At 36.7% G+C, this 20,674-nt stretch overlaps 1 protein-coding gene across 1 annotated transcript in view; it reads right to left on the bottom strand.

Annotated features, from left to right (window-relative positions):
• ANO2 (anoctamin 2) overlaps nucleotides 1-20,674 on the bottom strand; it is a 187,202-nt gene that overhangs the window by 13,242 nt on the left and 153,286 nt on the right. The window contains 5 exon segments of the mRNA XM_040566038.1: nucleotides 5,936-6,084; nucleotides 14,987-15,087; nucleotides 15,983-16,040; nucleotides 17,352-17,424; nucleotides 17,427-17,462. Coding sequence (XP_040421972.1) covers nucleotides 5,936-6,084; nucleotides 14,987-15,087; nucleotides 15,983-16,040; nucleotides 17,352-17,424; nucleotides 17,427-17,462 — 417 coding nt within the window.

Below are 20,674 nucleotides of genomic sequence, written 5' to 3'. Positions count from 1 at the left end.
GTTGCTTGCAGACCCTTTTATTCATTGCCTGGGAAATTTCACTTTATTATTTTTTTTTCAAGTTCATGAGGAATATTCAAGGTATGCAAAGGTCTTCTGGATAATTGTGTAAATATGTCTTCATTGAAAACTCTGTGCCAGCAGTCTTTGTGTGGCCATCTTGAAATCTCTTCAGTGTTCCAGCTTCCTTTTCATGAAAGTGTCAATGATGCAAAAAGCAGACAGAAAAGAAAAAAAAAAGAAAAGAAAAAAAAAAAAAAGGCCTTAACTTAGATGGCCTTGAGTACTAAATTTGTGAGTAAATTTGCAATTATTCAAAACAAGCAGTCTGTGAACAGCCCCAGCAATTTAATTGTGCATGTTTAATTTGGTCAGTATTTATGCAAATAGATATGTCAACATTGTTGCCAAGGTTGCATGGATTAAAAAGAGAAAAATAACCTGCAGCACAGTTCAGGTCCCAGGATCAACCTAGTTATATCATGATGGGGTTCTCCAGATGCCTGTTCAGTCACAGCAGAAACATTTACACTACTTTGAGTGCACTTTACATTTTACTGAGCGCCCTCATGAAGACTGTTCCGTCAATGACAGCTGATGCCAAGACATCCTATTTTGGGCCAGAATACATGATGGTAACACTGGAATATCCCTTTTACATTCATGCTAATACCACAAGGTCTCCATGCAAATCTCTTGTAGTGCTTACATACAACCCTATGGCCCCACATAGGTGTCCTGCTTGAGTTGGGTTACTATTCTCCTGTGCTTTGAGGCAAAATGTTATAGAGACCTGTGCAAGAAGCTAGACCTCTGGACATCCAGCTTTTTTCAGACTTTGTACTTGTCTGGTAGGCCAAACTGGAGACCACAGAGATGAACATGACCCAGTCTCATGTCACAAGCTAGCGAACAAAATGATTGAGAGTTGTGCATAAGGGAAATTCAAGAACATGGGACATAAAGCCATCTCCTAGGGCATTAAAGCAGGAGACTAGATGTGTGGTCAAATGACACAGGATTTATTTCTGATGAGAGAAAAAAATACGAGCCACCTACTGCTGGTGTCAAGGACAAGTCACCTTCCCTGTTGTTCTTAGTGTGGAATAACTGCTGGAGGTGACTTATTGAGACTAAAGGTATGTCCACATCTTGAGAGAAGGTACAGAGTTGAGGAAAATTCCAGGGTGAGAGGCAGCAGATATGCAAAGAATCTGTTCCATGATAGTCCCCTTGTAAACAGACCCTGCAACCTTAGATACTGGCAACACCATGGCATCTTGGTGTGTTTACTCTACGAGAAATAGCATGGTAGGTGGAGCAGAGTGAAGACACCACAGCCAGCTCTGTGATATCACCACAGGGTTGGAGAACTTGATGGTTCTGTGGAGTTGATAAACTGCATAGCCAGCCCTGAGCTGAACTGATAACAAAATCAAGTCCTCTAAGTGAACTTCGCTCATTATAATCTCATTATAATACCAAAGTATTGTACATCAAAACCTTATCTGAATGAAGGTAATTGCTTATGGTTGTTTTGTCTTTTTTCTTACATTTGTATCATATGCCATAGAATTATATGTTACTCTAAGTAAAGAATGGAAAAAGTTCCTAAGAAGAAATTTTTCGATATATAGTCAAGCCTGGATGAGAAACTAAGGAAAAGGTGTAATTTACTACTCTTTAGTAATAAATGTGTGCAACAAGCCTACACACAACAGACTGAGCTGGTATTTTCAAATCCATACTCATTATAGAGATTATAGAAAAATGCAATTTGCTCTTCAATGATTCCTTTTTTTTCTTTTTTTTTTTTTTTCTTTTGCTGCCTCACACATTGCTTTTTTGATGGCTTTTCCTGCTCAAGGGGAAATCCTTCCAAATCTCTCAGATTAATCCTTATGATAGTCAGTTGCTACAGACTTTGGATCTGATCATTTCTTTCTTAAAATTCAAAACGGAGTTTTGCCATTGCTTTTTAACAGCAGCCAGATGATGAAACCCTTTACTATTATTTCTGTCTGAGAAAAAATGTTTTCAAATTAATTGCTACATGAACCTTGGACTCTTTGAGGGGCTAGACTGGAGAAGAGAAGAATGAATGAAATAAGAATCTGACATTGATGATGTCATTTTTTCTCAAAAGAAAGGAAAAGACAGCAGTAGTATAAACTTCACACATCCACATGCATCATTCAGATGGTTTTGGAGATTATTTTTTTTTAAATTTTGTTTCATTAGCAATATTATTGCTCTTTTAAACATCAAGTTCTTGCCAACTCCTATCACTGAAGGCTACATGTGTTTCAAACTTGCTACCAGCTGGATGAGGAAATTGCTATACATGCTACATAATTTGGGAATGCATATGGTCTGGTATATTGGGTCTGGGTCAAAAGTCATTGCAGAGTTTTAGCAACAGGAAGTACTTATGACAAATTTGACACATTAACAGTGACAGTTTACATTTCAGGATTCATTGCAAAAAAAAATTCTGATCACGTAGAAACACTGAAAATGTCTCTACTTAAGAATGTCTGCTAAGAAATATAAACATATATATCAGTTAATATTATCAAAACAAACCATCAGAAATTTCACTGGTGCAAATTAAAACTGAGTGCAGACATGCTATTGATTGACAAGGCATGTTCAAGAAAGAAGTTCAGTACAGTCTGCTGACTGAAATCAGATTCAGAGTTGAGGTCACTAACAAAAATGACCTGCAAGAGCTTTCCCCAAAGGAAAACAGAGTTTATTTGTCATGGTAAAATATTGGCCTCTTCCTCCCACACTACTTGTACATGTAAAATGCCTCTGAAGTTCATGGAAGTTTACATGACTTGTAGACTTTAGGTTTTACTCTCCTATTTGTTTTTTAGATTTATATATGACTTTTATCTTAAAAACTAAATGCCTTAGTCTCAATTTCCTGCTTGGTCTATGTTATATCGAAGTCACGTACTTGATTTTTCTGGACTTGCTCTTAGCTAGATGTTTCCATTTCATGAATAATAATTGAAATACAACTTTGTACAAGAGTCAGTATCCATGAAATCATCATTCTTACCACTGGATACCCTGAATTTGCTCCAATGTTTTTTTTTTTCCACACTGCAGCTGCTCTCAGCCATTTGGTTTAGAACTATTGCAATATAATTCTTCAAGAAAACTAGCATTCCAGTTTATAAATAGGAGATTTTATCTTTGAAAAGCAGACACACTTTTTGCCTCAGATTTCCCATCTTCATCCTAGCTACATACTTCGTTATCATTTTAAAACTTTGGCTTGAGAAAATCCTTGAGTTTTTACTCAAAGCCATAAAACATCCTACAGTCACAAGCTGTTAGGCCAAACCCTCAATATATCACCTTTCCTAACCAAAAAAGTAAAATGACAAGTGGCCATACTTCATTGGGTATGTCTTTCTTGGACAGAGAGAGCTCTCAGCAAATTCATGGATTTGTGAATGGGGAGGAGGGCTGAAGTGTTAACAGGCTAGAGGAAAGTACCATTTCTTTTTATTTACTTTTCTGATGACATCTAATGCAAATGATGAGAAACCTTCTACAGACAAGCAGATTTATTTTGTTTTGGGTTGTAGATCACTCATGAAGTGGTAGGGATAAGCATGGTGGTATAGATGCTGGCTTTGGGACAGCTAGAAATGGCAATCCCAAGGAACAAGGTCACCTGTAACTGATTTAATTTAGGATGATGTTAAACATTCAAATGCGACAGAGCCTGTAATTATGTATAAAGAGCTGAACACTCTCTACTGCAACATTAGGTAGCCTTGTAAAATGCATGAATGGAAAGAAGGTAGCACTCCTGGGCACTTCAGCACAGACCTAGCTTTAAGACAGAAATAGCTGTAGCCTGAGTGAGTGAGTGAGTGAGTGAGTGAGTGAAAGAAACTTGGATTGTTCTTTTCCTGCTAACAATTCCCTCTTTCATGTTTGTTGTTTTTCATTCTTGCTGTTAATAGATTAATCATGATTAAAGGCACTGGCTTGGTGTTCCCATCAGCCATTACACTGCCTCTCACTTTAATAGTGTGGTGATAGTATCGTTGCTGAAATGGAGTACAGTGACTGCCTTATTTTTCAGAAAAAAGTCAGTGAACAAAATCAGAAACACATTTCCCAATATGAAAATACAGGAGATTTAAAAAAAAAAAAAAAAAAAAAAGTTAATATCACATTATCTCTACTACTTTACTATTAATTTAACTAGACCTAACTGAAGTATTAAAAAAAAAAAAAAAGGAAAAAGGAAAATAAAAGAAAATACCAGCTGGTTTGAAATGGCCAGTCCAAAATGGCAGTGAGATAGTTATAACAAACGCTCCTCTACTTTTGACAAATTGTACTGTAAAGCTCACCCTGGAATTGCTCCAACCAGCATCCCTCAGACAAGTGGTGTCTCCCCAGGAACATCCCGCCTCATGAGGAAATGCAAAGAGAATATATGACTTGAAGCATGGGAGTGGACCAGAGTTCAGGTCTCCTTCAGAGAGGGCATATGTTAAGCCCTTTGACAGAAAGAGTAGAAAGGTGATGACTGCCTGGTGATTAGGGTGGGTATTGAATGACCTGGATTCCCGAGTGTTGGCTTGGTGAGAAGTTTTCTGTGTAGTCTTAAAGATGTCACCCATCTTCAAAGCTAGAGCATCCTGGCAGGACAAACCTAAATTTACTGAATACTTGGATAGAGGTATGTAACCTCGTCATGACTGTCTCTGCATGAAACACTATTATCATCTGCGAGGGAGAATCCAAAGGCTACAGTAAGCCCAGTCTAGAGTTTCTTATTCATTTTTTTCATTCCTCATTGAGCAGATAGCCACAGATAGCAGTGAGAGTTTGAATAAAATCTGTGTAAAGGATTGAGAATTAAGTTCTGAAATGGCAGTTAGATATCTCTCTTCCACTCCTTAATAACATAACTCTTCTTTATATCCCGGTATTTTTTTAAGCAATTCATAAAATAAAAGTCTTTCATATGCATTGCTGTTTTGTTTCCCTTCACTCCTCCACTCAAATCAAATTTAGAAAAAAAGGTAAATGCTCCTTCAGAGCAATCTCAGCTGACAGATTCAGTGCTGAGCTGCACAAAGTTCTTCTGTCAGTGTGGGTGGTCTGAATCACTCCACAGTGAATCTGACAGCAGAGTGCAGTGGTATGGACCTGGGGCAACAAGCGGGCTGGGGTGGTGCAACTTGTGTTTCATGTGCTCCACATTTGTCTGGAATCCCATGGATGAGGCACAGCTCGCTGTGGCACACTACAAGGCTCAGTGAGCCATTCTCTTCACTTGATAAACTACTCTCTTGTAAACAAATACTTAGATTAGTAATTCATCCATTCATTTGCAGGGCATCTGCCTAATTATCCTTGAGTGACTGCAGAATGAGGCACTCAACATTGTTTATTATCTAGGCGTGAGGGACTAAAATAAAATACAGGCTTAATGTCAAGTGATTTATAACATCAGTAGCTCAGACCCTGATACTACAAGTTATTCCAACAAAGGTGGACCTTTGCTTCTAAGTGGTGTGTGTCCTCATCACTGAATCAAGGGTAATCTCCTATATAGACAACTTACAGACATCTTTGAGTTTACTCGACTTTTCCAGAAGGAAAAGTCATCTTGGGCTGAAGTAATATGTGGAAAAATTCAATTGTAAAGGAGGATTTGAACAGCAAAGTTCATATGCAGAGGCAAATAAGGGAATAGAGGTTGCAACACACAGCCAGATCCTAAGGTGAGTTGAAACAACTGAGAGGGAGATGATGGCATTTGAGGGCTTCTTTATGTTAACTTAATGCTACCACAAAGTATAAGGTTCAGATCCATAAACACATCCATAAAAGAGATGTCCAAATCTGCCACTATATAATTTCCCTTTGGAAAGGGAATTCCAAATCTTACTCATTTCCATGTATTCTGGAGTCAATCCAGTGAAAGGTTCCAAGCTGTAGTCAAGATCCCATTGCTGAGGGTCCTTTGACTGACTGATGTTCATTTCCTTTGGTTCAGTTCTTCCATCCTTCAGCTTCCTGAAGAGCTTCTTTAATTTCCTGAGGAACAAAAAGTTAGACTGGACCAAGTCTTTTTCCTTTTTCCCCCCTACAGGATCTGGTCTAAATCTTTGCACTGTAAAACAACATGATATCAAGTTACTTCAGTGCCACACAGGCTTGGTTTGCACCATCCACTAAGTTATGATGTTTCTTATGCCAGTTAATAGGCTGATGGATTGCAGTTGTTGCTGTGTTCCTCTGTTGAGGGAAGTTACAACACCATAACACTGTTGTGATGGAGTCGAACCTAGTACTTTTAATACTTTTTTTCTCTAGATATATGTTGAAGAAGCATCTTTCCAAAGCTCAGGCACCTTGGGCCTAAATAATACTAGTGATTATTAATACATCTCCCTCAAGAATGATAAAAGAAACAAAGAAACAAATAAATAAAATACCAGAAGGTAATGTGATACCTTAATATGTCACATTAGCACAGGTGTACTTTTCTCTCAATGTGAAAACTTGGGAACTTCCATATATATACTTTTAAGTATACTTTATATATATTTATATAGAACTTTTAAGTATACTTTAAGTATAACTTTTTATATATATTTATATTATTATATATATGTTATATATATATTTTATATATAATATATATTATATTTATATATCTTTTATACTTTTTGTTTTAAGTATATAAATATTAGTGACTTAAGTTGTCCCTGTGACCAACAGAAAACACCTGAAGCTCCTCAGGTTCCAGTGTTGGTTTCAAACCTGAGTATTTTTTAAATTGGGCAAAAGAAAAAAAGTTTTTGCTTGCAGTAGCACTCTTTACTGAAAATGATGGACAACTAATAAAAATAGTAAAATACATTCCTATGAAAAGTCAAGTATAAGCAACGTTTGAATTTCTACTATGCCTTTGCACCTGGAGGACATGTTCCCTTTCGAAGCTACCTCCGAACAACCAAACAGTCTTCAAACTAACATGGAGAAGATTTGTAAGAGATCAAGATCAGTAGAATTGTTCTCACAGTTGTTTGTCTTTCCTTTCACACACAATCAGCAAATTCTACCTTTATTAGTTTGGATTCAGTAAGAAACTATTGGTATGGGAGTATGTCACTTGGGATATATGTAGCAAGATTCACTTCTAGTACTCAACTATACAGCCCATACTGGAACTCACTGAGGAAGAACAGGAGCTTACTGAAACTCCTCTGCAAGTTATTCCCTAAACTACTAGAAACTACAAAATTATTTAACCTACTAAAATCATACTTGAAAGATTTCACTGAATACTTGTGAAAAAATACACATTTCTAAAATTAACTTTCTTGAGTGAGAGTTTTACTACTGACAATGTAAAGGCAAAGTATGGAGATCTATGTAGATCCTGAAAAACTTCCATCAGCAGTAGATGCTTTATGTACTTGCACAACTTATTATCTTCCTTCAGAGATTTCTCAAAAGAGTTTTAGAAGTTCTAAGCTTTCGTTCAAATGTGCCTTTATTGTGTATAAAGAATGAAACACTAAGCTAGCACAGAACCACTGTTATTATGAGACTGGGAAATTCCTAATTTTGGTCGGGAAATATTTTTGCTACCTGAGAAGTATACATCTTGCAAGATCAGCTGTGTTGGTGAGTTTTGGCTGCCCCTGAAGAAACAGAAAAGCAAACAGTTTCCTACCATGTAAACACAAGTCAGTTGTGTCTCCCAGATCCCATAGATTAGAAGAGTTTGCATCTGAAATTCTCATTTTGACAGTGTTTTACAGCAACACCAGCCAGTTTGGCCAGACTATAAATTACTCACATGGGAGTAATTATTTGTGCAAGTACTTCTTTGAACCTCAGTAGGTTAGTAGTATCAGTCAATGTACCACTGAAACAGGGATACAAATTTAATGACACAGACAAATACATGAATTTCATAAATAGTATATCCCAGTGTAAAATTAATCCATTTCTAAAAGAAGAGTAAAGAATTCCCACTGCCCCAAGGGATGGCATTTCAAATTCACAAGCATGGATAACTTCATGCTGTTTTATACATTGAGAATTCCCATGGATTAAATGTAATAGAATGAGATATTCTTCAAGGAAGTGAAATACAGTTGAACTAGCACAGAACCTAAGATTATACTTATTGTATGCCTTCATTTTGCAGATGAGGTTTATTCTTTCAAGAGTGTGCACAACATATTTTATAGTCCTTCACATGTGCTATATGAGTGGAAATCCAGAATAATTGCAGTAACATTTTGCCAATAGTGTAAACAGGGGCTCCCCCACAAACATGTTTCCCACAACTTGTGATAATCCTTTGAACTAGAGCTGTGTGGCCTGGAGATGGGAGCGTAGAGAGAAACAGTAGGGGAATTCAATCATGTGCTCCTCCAGTTAAACAGAACCACTTTCTCAGACCTAACGTATGTAGCAGGGCAGGCTACCTGTGGAAAACATTGCAACTAAGGTCTTTGCAGAGTAGGTTTATTGCTTTATTCCTGAATATACACCAAGCTACATAGGAACACTTTGTCACCACACAGCACAAAGCCTTATAACAGCTTGGAATAAACATAGTTACAGCAGAATTTCTAACACCAAGTGGTGTTACAGGACCTAATCAATTTCATCACCAGTAGGAGGAAAATTGGGTTTGTCAGACATTCCTAGGATAGATTTTAATTTGTCAGCTCTGTCAGTCTCAGAACCACAAAGCTGCACAAATCAATAGATCAATCCAAATTTTGTTCCAGGTGCAGATGAAGACATAATTCATAAGTGTGATGCAAACATCATCAGTATTTCAGCAATACCCAGGTATGCTGGGGATAAACAAATAGCTTGAGTACCCAGAACATTCAGTTTACACAGTTTTAATAAAAGGGTGGAGAACATTTAAAATACCTTACAAAATAACTAGTTAGATAGATCCTTACCTTCTACATCATGCAAACTCAGCCATTTCAAGACACTAAAATGTCTTTTCCATACCTCTACTTTTATGGCAATCAAGGGATGCAGTACTCAGAGGGTAGGAGACTGGGGGCAGGAGTTAAAACAATCAAAGAATTCCCAGGATGCCTTTCCAGTATATCCCAATTAATTTCTTAATGTGAGGGACTCTCAGAGGAGAGTGAACAATAAGTTCAAGACAGTGCTAATTTCTGTTCCAATAAAATGGTATGAGCTATAAATGTCCCTCACATTTCCGTGGATAGATGAGATTGAAGAGCATCTAACTGTCATTGTGCAGCAGCTGAGATAAAATTTGCGTGTGTTAAAATGTGAAGTTTGTAGATGTGTGATCTAATCCTCTAGTTATAGCACCACAGAGTCAGTTATGTAGTTTCATACATACATATAACTCCCCTGCGAACACTGTAACTAAAACAATAGTTGTTGTTTTTATGTTTATTTGGGAATACACTAAATCCAGGACTCAGTTACTCCGAATAATTTTTTAATTTTCCAGTATAAATTATCAGTTTGAGCTAGGCATGAGGAGTGGCTCATTTCACCTTTTTGAGTTAAGCTTTGAAGAACATTCTGATTTTATTTTGTCATTTTAAAAGGATTAACTAACTAAAAGAAAGCCAAACTAATTATTTTCAAATTTTCTACAGAAATGTATTTTAGTGTTGTATCCAAGCATGTGAAGTTTCAGATGAAACAGAAATGTGTCAGAAAGTTAAAGGAACATAGAACAGAGATTTGCGCAGGGTTATTCTCCAGCTACACAGCAGTACAGAAATGAAATGAGTTTTGCAGAACTCTATAGTTGCACATATGATTGTCTTATTAAAACTGAGTAAGATCTTCAAATGCACTTGTCTGAAACTTGTTTGTAATTACTCAGATCAAAATCTTTAAACAAAGTTGACAGCCAATAATAATCAAGAGCTATTTTGGGTTTTGATTTCTGCATGCCAGGCAGCCTGACCAGTGAGAAAGAGGAAGGTTTGTCTTTTCATGGTGAGTCTCTAACATATTGCGCAGTGATGCCTCTAATGCTCAAGAGGTACAAGCAGAAAAGTTTCATGGCACCACTAATAGCCATCTGAATCTGGACAGAGACTGCAGAACTGCCATTATTTCTGGTCCTTTTGCCAGTGAATATCTAAAAGCAAGAAAAATTCTTGAGACTGAATAGCATGAACAAAGAATGAAGGTAGGATCAAGGAGAAAGAAAATGAAGAATTTTTTTTTTTTTGTCAGAAGGCTATGTCTAGAGCAGTTAAAATGGTACTGCATTTTCTCACAAAAGAATGTCATAAAACTATTGTGTTAGATAAGAGGTGGGAACATGGCTTAATGACACTGTTTGTAATTTCTAATATAGCCAATAAGCATCCCATTATGAAAGGTAACCACCATCTGAAGAAAACATAAAATCAGGAAAGGAAAACATCCCGTCCATGAAGTGCCTGCAAGCTTTGGAGACCAAAAAAAAAAAAAAAAAAAAAAAAAAAAAAAGAAAAATAGAGAAATCAAAAACAGAGGATGATTCAACAGTTAACCTATTTGTATAGTAAGGAGAAGAATCAGGATTTGAGTGAGCAGGGAGAAAACATGAAGTTGACTTGGAAAAAATGAGAAATGATACAGAATGGTATGTAGAGAGGCTGGAGAGGTAGAGTAGATGTGGGCAAGCTGAATTGGGACAAACACAGGAAAATGATTTTCTTGGCACAAGTTTTTGTGTCTTTGGTGCCTGTGCAGTCCCCACAATGCATCTCCATCAGAACTTGCTGGAAAGATTGGAACTGAGGATCAACTTACCTATTTCTCAAGACTCTCAGTAAATGGCCTTGTGCACTGCAAAGATCACCTGTGACAGTCACCAAGAAATGGATTTGAAGTATTGCATGGCAATACCTTCTATAACAGAGATGCAAATGGGAACTCTACATGAACTTAAACGCAAGGAAAGTCAGAAAATCCCCAGAATCCAGCTGCCAAAGATGAATGATTATTTATATCATGTGGTTTTTAAGGTTATCCTTCCAGTTTATGCTTTTTCCCGTGCAGCATGCTAGAAGAGTGCAGGCAGAAAGCTAGATAGAAAAGTGACTAGGTCAAGTAGCTGGAACACCTATATCTAGAGAAGAGGATGGAAGTGCAGCGACTTAGATTCTTCTGCCCTTGTGTTTAATGTTGTTTACTGCTTTGAGAAAGGAGACCTGAGAGTTCAGGCTTTTCTTCATTCATATTCCTACAGTCTGTTCATATAAGGAGAGAGCTTCTCATATTAGTGGGCAGAAGGTACAAGAAGAAGGCAGGGAGGAAGGAAATTGTTCTAATTTCTCTTCCTGGTCCATAAATTTATGATATAGTCATGCTTTGTTGGCCCACTCAGACCTCCTGGATTCTATGGGAGCTTCACCTGCGTTTGATATTTATTGACTTCTCAAAGAGATAAAAGAAAAAAAAAAGGGGGTGTGGGGGGGAATATCTGATTAATAAGAATAATTTATGAGAGGTGAAATGCAATATTAAAGATAGCAGCTATGAAAGGATGCCTTTAAATTGGTTTTATTATCTCTTGACATTTTCATCCAGCATAGTTAAGTGTATTTTGAAATAAACTATGGAAAGTGATGTTGAATAAAAAGGCCAAAATCGTGGGTTCACTGAAGTTGATGGGGTTTTTCCATTGACTTCAATAAGGCCAGGATTTCACCCTAAAGGTTTATCACCAAGGTCAAGAGACAGAGTGAAAAATAAACACATGGATTTTTTTTTTTTTTTCCGGTGAGTTCAGAAATACAGAATAGAAGTAAAGGAGTCTTAAAGGAGCTCTAGGTTCAGGCTCCCAAGCCCCGCAGCCTTTTAAGCTCAATTTCTGTGGAAACAGTAAAAGAATTATGGTATGTGACATCTGAGTGAACCATAGCAAAGTTACATCTGTTAAACTTGTGAATTCCAGCCCCACGCAACACACATTTCAATTCAAGAAGGCTTAACTTTCCATAATTCAAACATTGCTGCATTTACCTAGCTGTTTTGATATTCTTGGATGCAGAAAAAAAAGAAATAACAGAAAGGTTTAGAACACTAGAAAGTCACATCTGTCATAGCTGTGGGGCAATTTCTCCAGAAACATCACAAGAAAGGGTAAGGATGTGGTCCAGTGACCCTGCACAATGCAGGACTGCCATCTGAAGTTTAACTACATATCTCTTCAGTCAGCACTGATAAACCAGAATGAAGACATCAAATGATGTTTCCCAACTGTTGCAGCCTTTATGCTAGAGACATAATGGATGAGTGTTGCTTATAAACTCAGCCTATCATGTGCTTCCTTATTTTTATTTTTTGAGTGAAAGAGACAGCAAATGGGACTAAGTCTTTGTGATCTTCTGTAAACCAGTTAAAATGCCCTGAGCTTTATGATAAATAAAATCAGAAGGTTTTCTGAAAATAAATGCAGAAATCTACAGATTTCAACAAGGAAGAAAAGCGTTTTGATCTGGGTCATCATATAATTTAGCAGAGAGATACTAGATGTCTAGAGATGTTCCAGATTTTGAAGAATAAATTGTCATTTACGATAGCTCCATCTGCCTCTCCATATGAGTAAGGCTGGCTGCAGCACTTGCACTCTGACCACAGTGAAAATCCATGGATACAATGAAGAATTCATCTTACTCACTCTGACTCTCATTGCCTTCCAAACAGGCACAAACAAGGGGAGAAAAACACAGCTGCTAAAACTGAGAGAAAAGAGTAATCTATCTTTCTTCCACAAGACAGTTTGTCACAGTGCATTGCCTGTGTGAAGGTAGATGTGGAAAATTGAAGAAGGACCCAATGAAGACAATGATATCTTGTGATATCTTGGGAACAAACAAACAAACAATTCTCCCTCCTCTCCCTTCCCCTCCCCCCCCCAAACAAAACAAAAACAATCAAACAAACAAAAACATTAATAGAAAAGAGGTAGCAGAACAGATAGAATAGGATAAAGTAGGAAGCCAGGGGCAGTGAGTGTATGTTTATCTAAACATCTGCCACATCTGCTAACAGCAGCATTTATAAATGCAATAGGTTGCACATGAGACGGTCATGCTAGAACCACTTGTGCAACACATACGCATGTTTGGAGTCCCTGTTGGTCTGCATATTTGTGTCCAGCAGCCCTATGGCCAGCTCTCTGAAAGTCTGGCTTATCAAAACTCAGTGTGTCTGTGAATGTGTGTATGCAAAGTCGACAAGGTAGAACAAAGTACCATTAAGGACCTAGTCTAAACCAGTAGAGTGGTCCATGAAGAATACAAGGCTAGTTCTGATTTAATTAGCTTAATTGCTCAGTAAAGCACAGTGCTCCTCCTGGTATAAACAGGTCTGGTGAGAGATATACAGATATACACTTGGTTTTCTTGACAACATAGACAAGCAAAGAAAAAACAGATGTGTTTTTTCATGATGACAAGATACCATTGTGACTGAAATGAAGTATTTCTCTGGAAAGAAGAGGATGAAAGTTTGTTTGTTTTTAAACCATTATTCAGTTTTGAAAAATGAATTCACTATAGGTTGCTGGCAGCGGGTGGGGAGCAAAAACGAGGGGAAAAAAGGGATGATATTGTCATATTCTTGCACTAAGAGTTATAGGCAGGGAATTGAGAAACAAATTGACAGTAGTTTTCTGTTTTGACTGGATCAGCCTCTGCTTTCATGAATCAAAGATAATAAATACACTATTTCTAACATCATAAAATTCCCATTAAAAGTCCAGTAGCCGTAAGTTTTTGGGATACAGGAAAAAAAAATCACACCAGGTTTACGTTGAGAAAGCTTTAAGACTTCAACATGTCAGATATTTTGGGAAAAATTTACCACTCTTTTCTCAAAATAAGCTGCAAACTCCATGAGATGTAGACAGAAAACAGGCCTCCCTAGTGAACTTTGACACAAGAATAATGAAACCATCTATAATCCATGTTTGATTTGTTTGGAAAGTTTTTCTGCTCTGTATTTAAACTACTATTAAAAAAAAAAAAAATCTTGCCAGGAAAGGGGAGGAAAAGGGCTCATTTTTTAAATAGTTATAGTCTTTTAAGCACCACTCATCTTGGTTTCTAGTTAGTATCATCAAGGCCTTCTGCAGGGTTGTGATCCAAAAACTACTTACACCAGTGAAAAGATTCTGACTAACTTCTGTGGATTTGAAGTTTGCATCTAAGCCAGACTCTTCACCTAATACAACATTTCACAGACCACTGCCACCAACAAGGATGATTCAGTTAACAGATAAGTGCAAACCTCCCAAAAACCAGGAGCTGGACATTCTCAGTGGATTTTTCTGAGATCCCCTTGCCACTGGAGACAGACAAAGAGAGTTTTCTTGATGTATTGAGAGCAGAAGACACTGTGCAGTAAGCATCCTGTGTCAGACAGATGGTGAATAGCTTTACAGAGCCTCTCCCATACTCTAGCTCCTGCATCACACAGTGACATAGTGACATGCAGGCACATTAGAAATGTATGAACTTCATCTGTAAACCCGTAAAATAGTCATAGATCAAGTAAAACATCTTAACATCTTTTTTGAGCTATTACTTTTCTCCACACACTTCCTTGTCCACTTTACACTAATTTGTATTCAGTGCTGCCATCCTGAAAGCTTCTCTAAAACTTCCCAAGAGATCTATCATACCTTGCCTGTTTTCCCAGGTTTCTAAAATTAATTTAGATCAATTATTTAATATGTTCAATCATTTTCTTTAAGCCATTTACTGCAGATAGAGCCAATTATTCAACATAAAATACAGGCAGATCATTTCATCACAACCAAAAATGTGATTTATCATCACATTCAATTAGAACATACTGAAGTCAGTGACAAAAGTCCCATTCAGCTGAATAAGGATCAAGCCATTAATTTACAGTGCCCTAGGAAAAGTGTGGCAATGGATAAGGCTGGGATACATACGGGATTCCAATTTCAAACAGATTGTTTTGAATCAGTTGTTTTCCAAGCATAATGATGCTCAGCTGAATACAGAGTTCCATCAAACAGCCTCCTGGTGCACACTGTAATTAAAAAAAACAAAACAAACAAAACAAAAAAATGTAGAGTGTGAATGGAGTAAGATATTAATTTAAAAGTACTGACTTGGAAGAGCCACCAATGTCCATACGAGCCTGCCAATCCTGCCACCAATTTTCTCTGGAGCACCGAACTTGTTGATCATTGCAATTCCATCCTTAACAAGGTATTTCATCTCTATTCATAAAATCACATTAAGGAAAATATGTGGTGCTCTGAAATAACTTATTGTGCCCTGGGGCTACTATATTTCCTTTTAAGATATTTACTATAATCAATGTAATCAACATAATGCAATATCACCAATAGTCTTCCAACCTGATGTCTCCCAAGGGAGAAGAAAGTCTTCAATCTTGCAAAGACTTATGCATAAGCTTTGTTGTAAAACCGTAAGTAAGTCTGTTGCTTTTCAAGGGAATACCCACAGCAGTTAAAGGATTTAAAAATAAATAAATAAATAATGTTTACAGGTTTAGCACAAATGGCCATAGCTTTTTAGGCTATTAAATCACTGAGCTTCTAGTAATCTGTAGAATTAATAACAGAAGGTCAAATTCCAGTCGAATTCCAGTTTCATAGGTTTCCCAAGGGCCTTGGTCAAATCATTTAATGTTTGCACCTTAGTGCTCATTTGTAAAGCAGAGAAATTGGGATGCTTCACCTAAGACTGTGAGGTGCTTAGATCTGCAGAAAGAGAGAACATACAGATGCTGCAGAGGAAAATTTGGATTTTGTCCATTGATGTTAAAGATTTAACATATTGGTAAACTTGTTCTTAACATGTTTCCTATTTTTCCATTTTTATGTATATTCCACTGAAACACTGTACATGTATCTCTGTGTTAATGATTTTTCGGTTTTAATTTCATGTGTACTTACCTCTTCCATTCGATAACCATCAAACACATATACATAATGACCAGGACGGACGCCAAATCTGAAAGTGATAACAATACATGAAATAAAATAAAAAATGGAAAAAAAAATAACTTTAGCAATATAACTGTTTTTTTCATATTAGCTAAAATATTTCAGAACTAGATGCTTCAACATGAAGTTTAATAGACTTAAAATCTATTCAACTTCAGTTATTTAAAATGATTTCAAAATATTAGGCCTATACATGTTTTTCTATCACTTCTTGACTACATAATTTTTATAAAAAAAAAAAGTCTGTTAAAAAAAAATAAAAAAAACTCTCTCACTTGATTAGAGATCACAGACAAAACTGGGAGCACATATCATAAATCACACTCTCTTGCATTTGAGTAATAACCTGAATGGAGGGCATTACTTACACGCCTATACACAATCAAGGCTCTTATGACTAAACTGAGAGAAATAGTGAAATTAACTTTATTATAACCATATAAAGCAAAACAAAAAAATGGTTAAAAAGATAAGTCGGAGATATTTTTCATTAATGTCTTCCTATATTTACAGCTGCTGGTAAAATGTACCATTAATTCTAAAGTCAGTAATGCTGAATAGGGTTAGTGAAGTATATAGATTAACAAACTTTACAGCCCCCAAAGGAACAGAAAAATGATATGAAACAGAATCCAGAGGATGTTTTAAAAGTTTTTGCCAAAGTTTTAGCAAACAATCATTTTAAGTTTCCCATTCAAAAGCATGTGCAATACTGTGGATAACTGGGTCCCAAAAGACAATGATCCTGAACCCATAGGAAGTCACACTTATTTAGCAGGACAGCTGAATTAGCTTTTGGTCAATCATATCATTTGCCAAATATTCTACTTCCAGTTGACTGTAACTATTTCTTAATTTAACTTGGGCAAATAGTGAAAAAGTGCAGAAAGTGATAGGGAAAATCATTCCATATTTTAAAAACAAATTGGAAAATATTTTTTTGCTAAATGGTGCTTCAAGAAAAATGTACTAAATTTGAAAAACACCAGCAGAGCTTTTTGTTCATAAATGCAACTTCTTTCTTTCACTGAAAGGAATTATTTTTTGGGTGTTGGTTATTCTTATTAAAAAACTAAAACAATTACATTTCAGAACAATGCTCTTCTTAGAAGAGAGACAGGACAGCACTCAACATCATTCCTTCCCATTCAAGAGCAAAGTTAAGACAATTCTGCTTACAACGTTGGTCATAGCTGGTGAAGGTGGTCAGTGCCAGACTTAGTTAGGTAGCTCTTTGACTGTATTTTTGAACACAGATCCACTAATATTGACTTATCTATATACATTAATATTGATCCATAAAGGACATTTGTCCTACCTTCCTTTAAAAAAGGCAACATAAAAAATTGGTGCATATGAATTCACAAACTTCAATAAGAATGCCTTCAAATCAGTCTCTCCTCAAAGGCTTTCTCTGTTTTTGGTACCTCTGGGGTAAAAGAAGCAAACCAGAGAAATCAATTAGTAAATATGTAAACATCCATGACATTCCCAAATACAACACTAAACCGCAAACTTCAAATTCATATTGTTTTGTCTTTCATATTTTTCATTTCTATCAATGCACATTAACTTCTTCACTGTCTGGCTCCTTCTGATTTCCAGAGAGTCATTCCAAATTTCCAAATGGAAATTAAAGACTCTTTGTTGGAAACATTAATATGTCACTTATGAACTTGATTCTCTGATATGCTTCTGACAGTTTATCCCAAGTTGCTAAAGGCTGTCTATTCAATATCGTGGCAAAAATCAACAGCCCCCCCCATACCTGGCCTGGATCTGAAAATACTCACTTTTTTTGTCTCTTTCCCTGCTGAGATACCTGGCGAGACCACATCACTTTCCTCTGCTTCAGACTGTGTCTGCAAAATCTTAGAACAGACCTGCGAGTACTCTGACATCTATTATTCATGTATAACACTATTAATATATTTTATTAATTTATATATAGATAAAAAGCATAAACAAAAAGAGAGAGAGAGAAAGAGAAAGAAAGAAAGAAAGAAAGAAGAAAAGAAGAGAAGAAAGAAGAAGAAAGAAAGAAAGAAAGAAAGAAAGAAAGAAGAAAGAAAAGAAAGAAAAAGAAAGAAAGAAAGAAAGAAAAAAAGAAAGAAGAAAGAAAGAAAGAAAGAAAGAAAGAAAGAAAGAAAGAAAGAAAGAAAGAAAGAAAGAAGAAAGAGAAAGGAAAGGAAGGAAGGAAGAAAAGAAAGAAAGAAACAATCTTGACGTTTATTTAAACCCTAAAGAAACAGCAACATTCTGATGAGTTCCCACAACCCAGCATCATTGTGATCCTTTCAACCAAATTCATAAAAGGCCAACACACAGTTTGGTGAGCCCTAAGCTATCATCATACATGTATAGAAATGCTTAATTAAACTATCAAAAGATTTGAAAAATTTGTAGATGAACCATATGCTGGATAGATGCTCAGGACAACACTCAGGGCAACAGGAACATCCAGTAACAGTAATGCAGTTTTTAAATTGAGGGAGAAAAACCCTGGCCGTCGCCTTTTACAGAACTCTCACAAAGATGAGATCAGCCACTGAATGAAAATTTGCACACCATATATGGTTCCACAGACTCTCTCAACACTGCACTCCCTCCCCACTCAGATTACTCTATCATACCAACAGAGGCATGTACAGAATGTGTCCTCCAGCTAATGGAGGCTATACAATAAATGTGTCAAGTCAGAATAGATGCACTAGCAAAAGAGAAAACTCTCAAAAAACCCCACCCCAATACAAATAATCTATGGTTGTTTGTGAGCATGCTACTCCAAATCTGGGAAGCTGAAACTTTCTAGGTGGAGAATGAGCTGAGATATCTGTGGTATAGATCTTAGTTTGCCAAAGAAATTGCTGCCTTTATAAGGCACTAACACAAGTAGCTTTAATTTTGTCTCGTTTTGACTGATCCTTCCTTGATGTTAATGAAGTTACAAGTGAGAAATGAGTCCTAAATCAAGTCTGTCCCATGCTTACTGAAGATGACATATTCAACCTGAGAATACCAGGATATTATCCACACTCTGGTCTGATCTGTAAAAAAGGCACAATACTGTTCTGCTTTGCTGGACCAACAAGAGGTGTGGTGGGTCCTAACGCATCCTGCCCTAGCTCTCTGCATTACTTACAGCAAAACTACTGTCTTCTTACTTTTTTTTTTTTTTCTCCAAGTACCGCTTCAGCAGGTATAGAGGCAGATGCATTAGTCTGAACCTATAAAGAATGCAACTGATATCATAGGCACCATTCTTGTGCTTATAGATGTACTTAATTTTCCACCCAAGCAAAGTATTGAGAATGTTCAGTGTTGAAATAGAACCCTATGCTGTCAAAACCTTTCCCTCCAGCCCAACAAACATGTTCCTCAGCTTCTCTATTAACTGCAGTGTGAAAAGAGAATTAAGCATGTTTTGCACTGCTCAGCAAAATGAAAGTTCACAAGGTTAGCATTTATCACCACGAATGATTTGTAATTTTGAAAAAAAACAGTTTGTTTGCAGTTGGCATCTGAGCCAAGCACTGGAGAAAGCTGTGTGAATGAATCTTCTATCTTACGTAATTTGTAGCTCTGGAGATTACTCAGACTGGATCCTTCTTAAACAAAACACCTCATGGTTAATTAGGAATGCTGCCTAAATAACGCTAGCAAGACTGGAATGAAATGCAAAGTGACAGGGGGGAGAATAATCTGCAAGTGAGAAAGAAATTCTTGTTTCTTTCACAATTCAGAGTTGTGCACCTTCTCATGGTGATAGTTTCCTTTTGTGTTTGTCGCACAGAGGTAATGGCAGCGACTTGCACTTCCCAGATTTTGCTTAGAACCAGCCAAGGAGGAGAAGCCTCAACCTCATCTCTTTCCACACAGCAGTGTCATGCCCTAACCACTGTGCCATTTTTCATCTGGGAAGGTGAAGTGCAGAGGACAGGATTGCTCAGGTCAAATGCCGTTAGCAGCTTTTCACTTGTATGAAACTGAAAATCTGGGCACAATTTTAACCTGAATGATAGGAAACACTAGCTTCCTTAACACACTAGCACAGAGTGTGTTTATGTAATGCTGCTAGATTCTGCCCAAAGCCTGATGCAAACAGAAACTAACAAATTAACCCCATATGGCGACATTTTTGAAAATGCTTTGCTTTGGTTTTGTTTCTTTCAAATACTTTTGGAATGTAATCTAAACTATCAAGCTCTCTTTACTGGTAAAACACAGGACCTATTTCAAAAATTCAGGACTGGACCTGTATGATAACTACAAAACCTTACTTTATGGTGTTCTTCAAAAAATAGGACTAAAATAGGTGATTTCACTTTTGACTTTGAAACTGTCTTGAGAAAGTGAGGATAAGAAACAGAAGTCTTGAGTTCCTAAGGTTTTAACCTGAAGTCTGCTAGATCCAAAAAAACTTTACATCACCGTAGTTTTACAGGGATATAATCTAAAATTTGAATGAGTGCGTCAGGTTCTAATTGTAAAAAAGTTTCTAATTTGGATGGCTAAGTTTAGACACCCCAAAACTGACAGGCAGGGCACTTACTACAATTATAAGCTTCTGTGGTTGCTGATTGACTTTCAGTGCTTTGAATAACTGACTTCATGTTCCTAGCCTTTGAAGCATCTAGAATT

The sequence above is a fragment of the Cygnus olor genome, chromosome 1 (genome assembly GCF_009769625.2).
Source record: "Cygnus olor isolate bCygOlo1 chromosome 1, bCygOlo1.pri.v2, whole genome shotgun sequence".
NCBI lineage: Eukaryota > Metazoa > Chordata > Aves > Anseriformes > Anatidae > Cygnus > Cygnus olor.
Note: the sequence above shows the minus strand (reverse complement) of the source record. Positions and strands in the feature narration are given on the sequence as shown.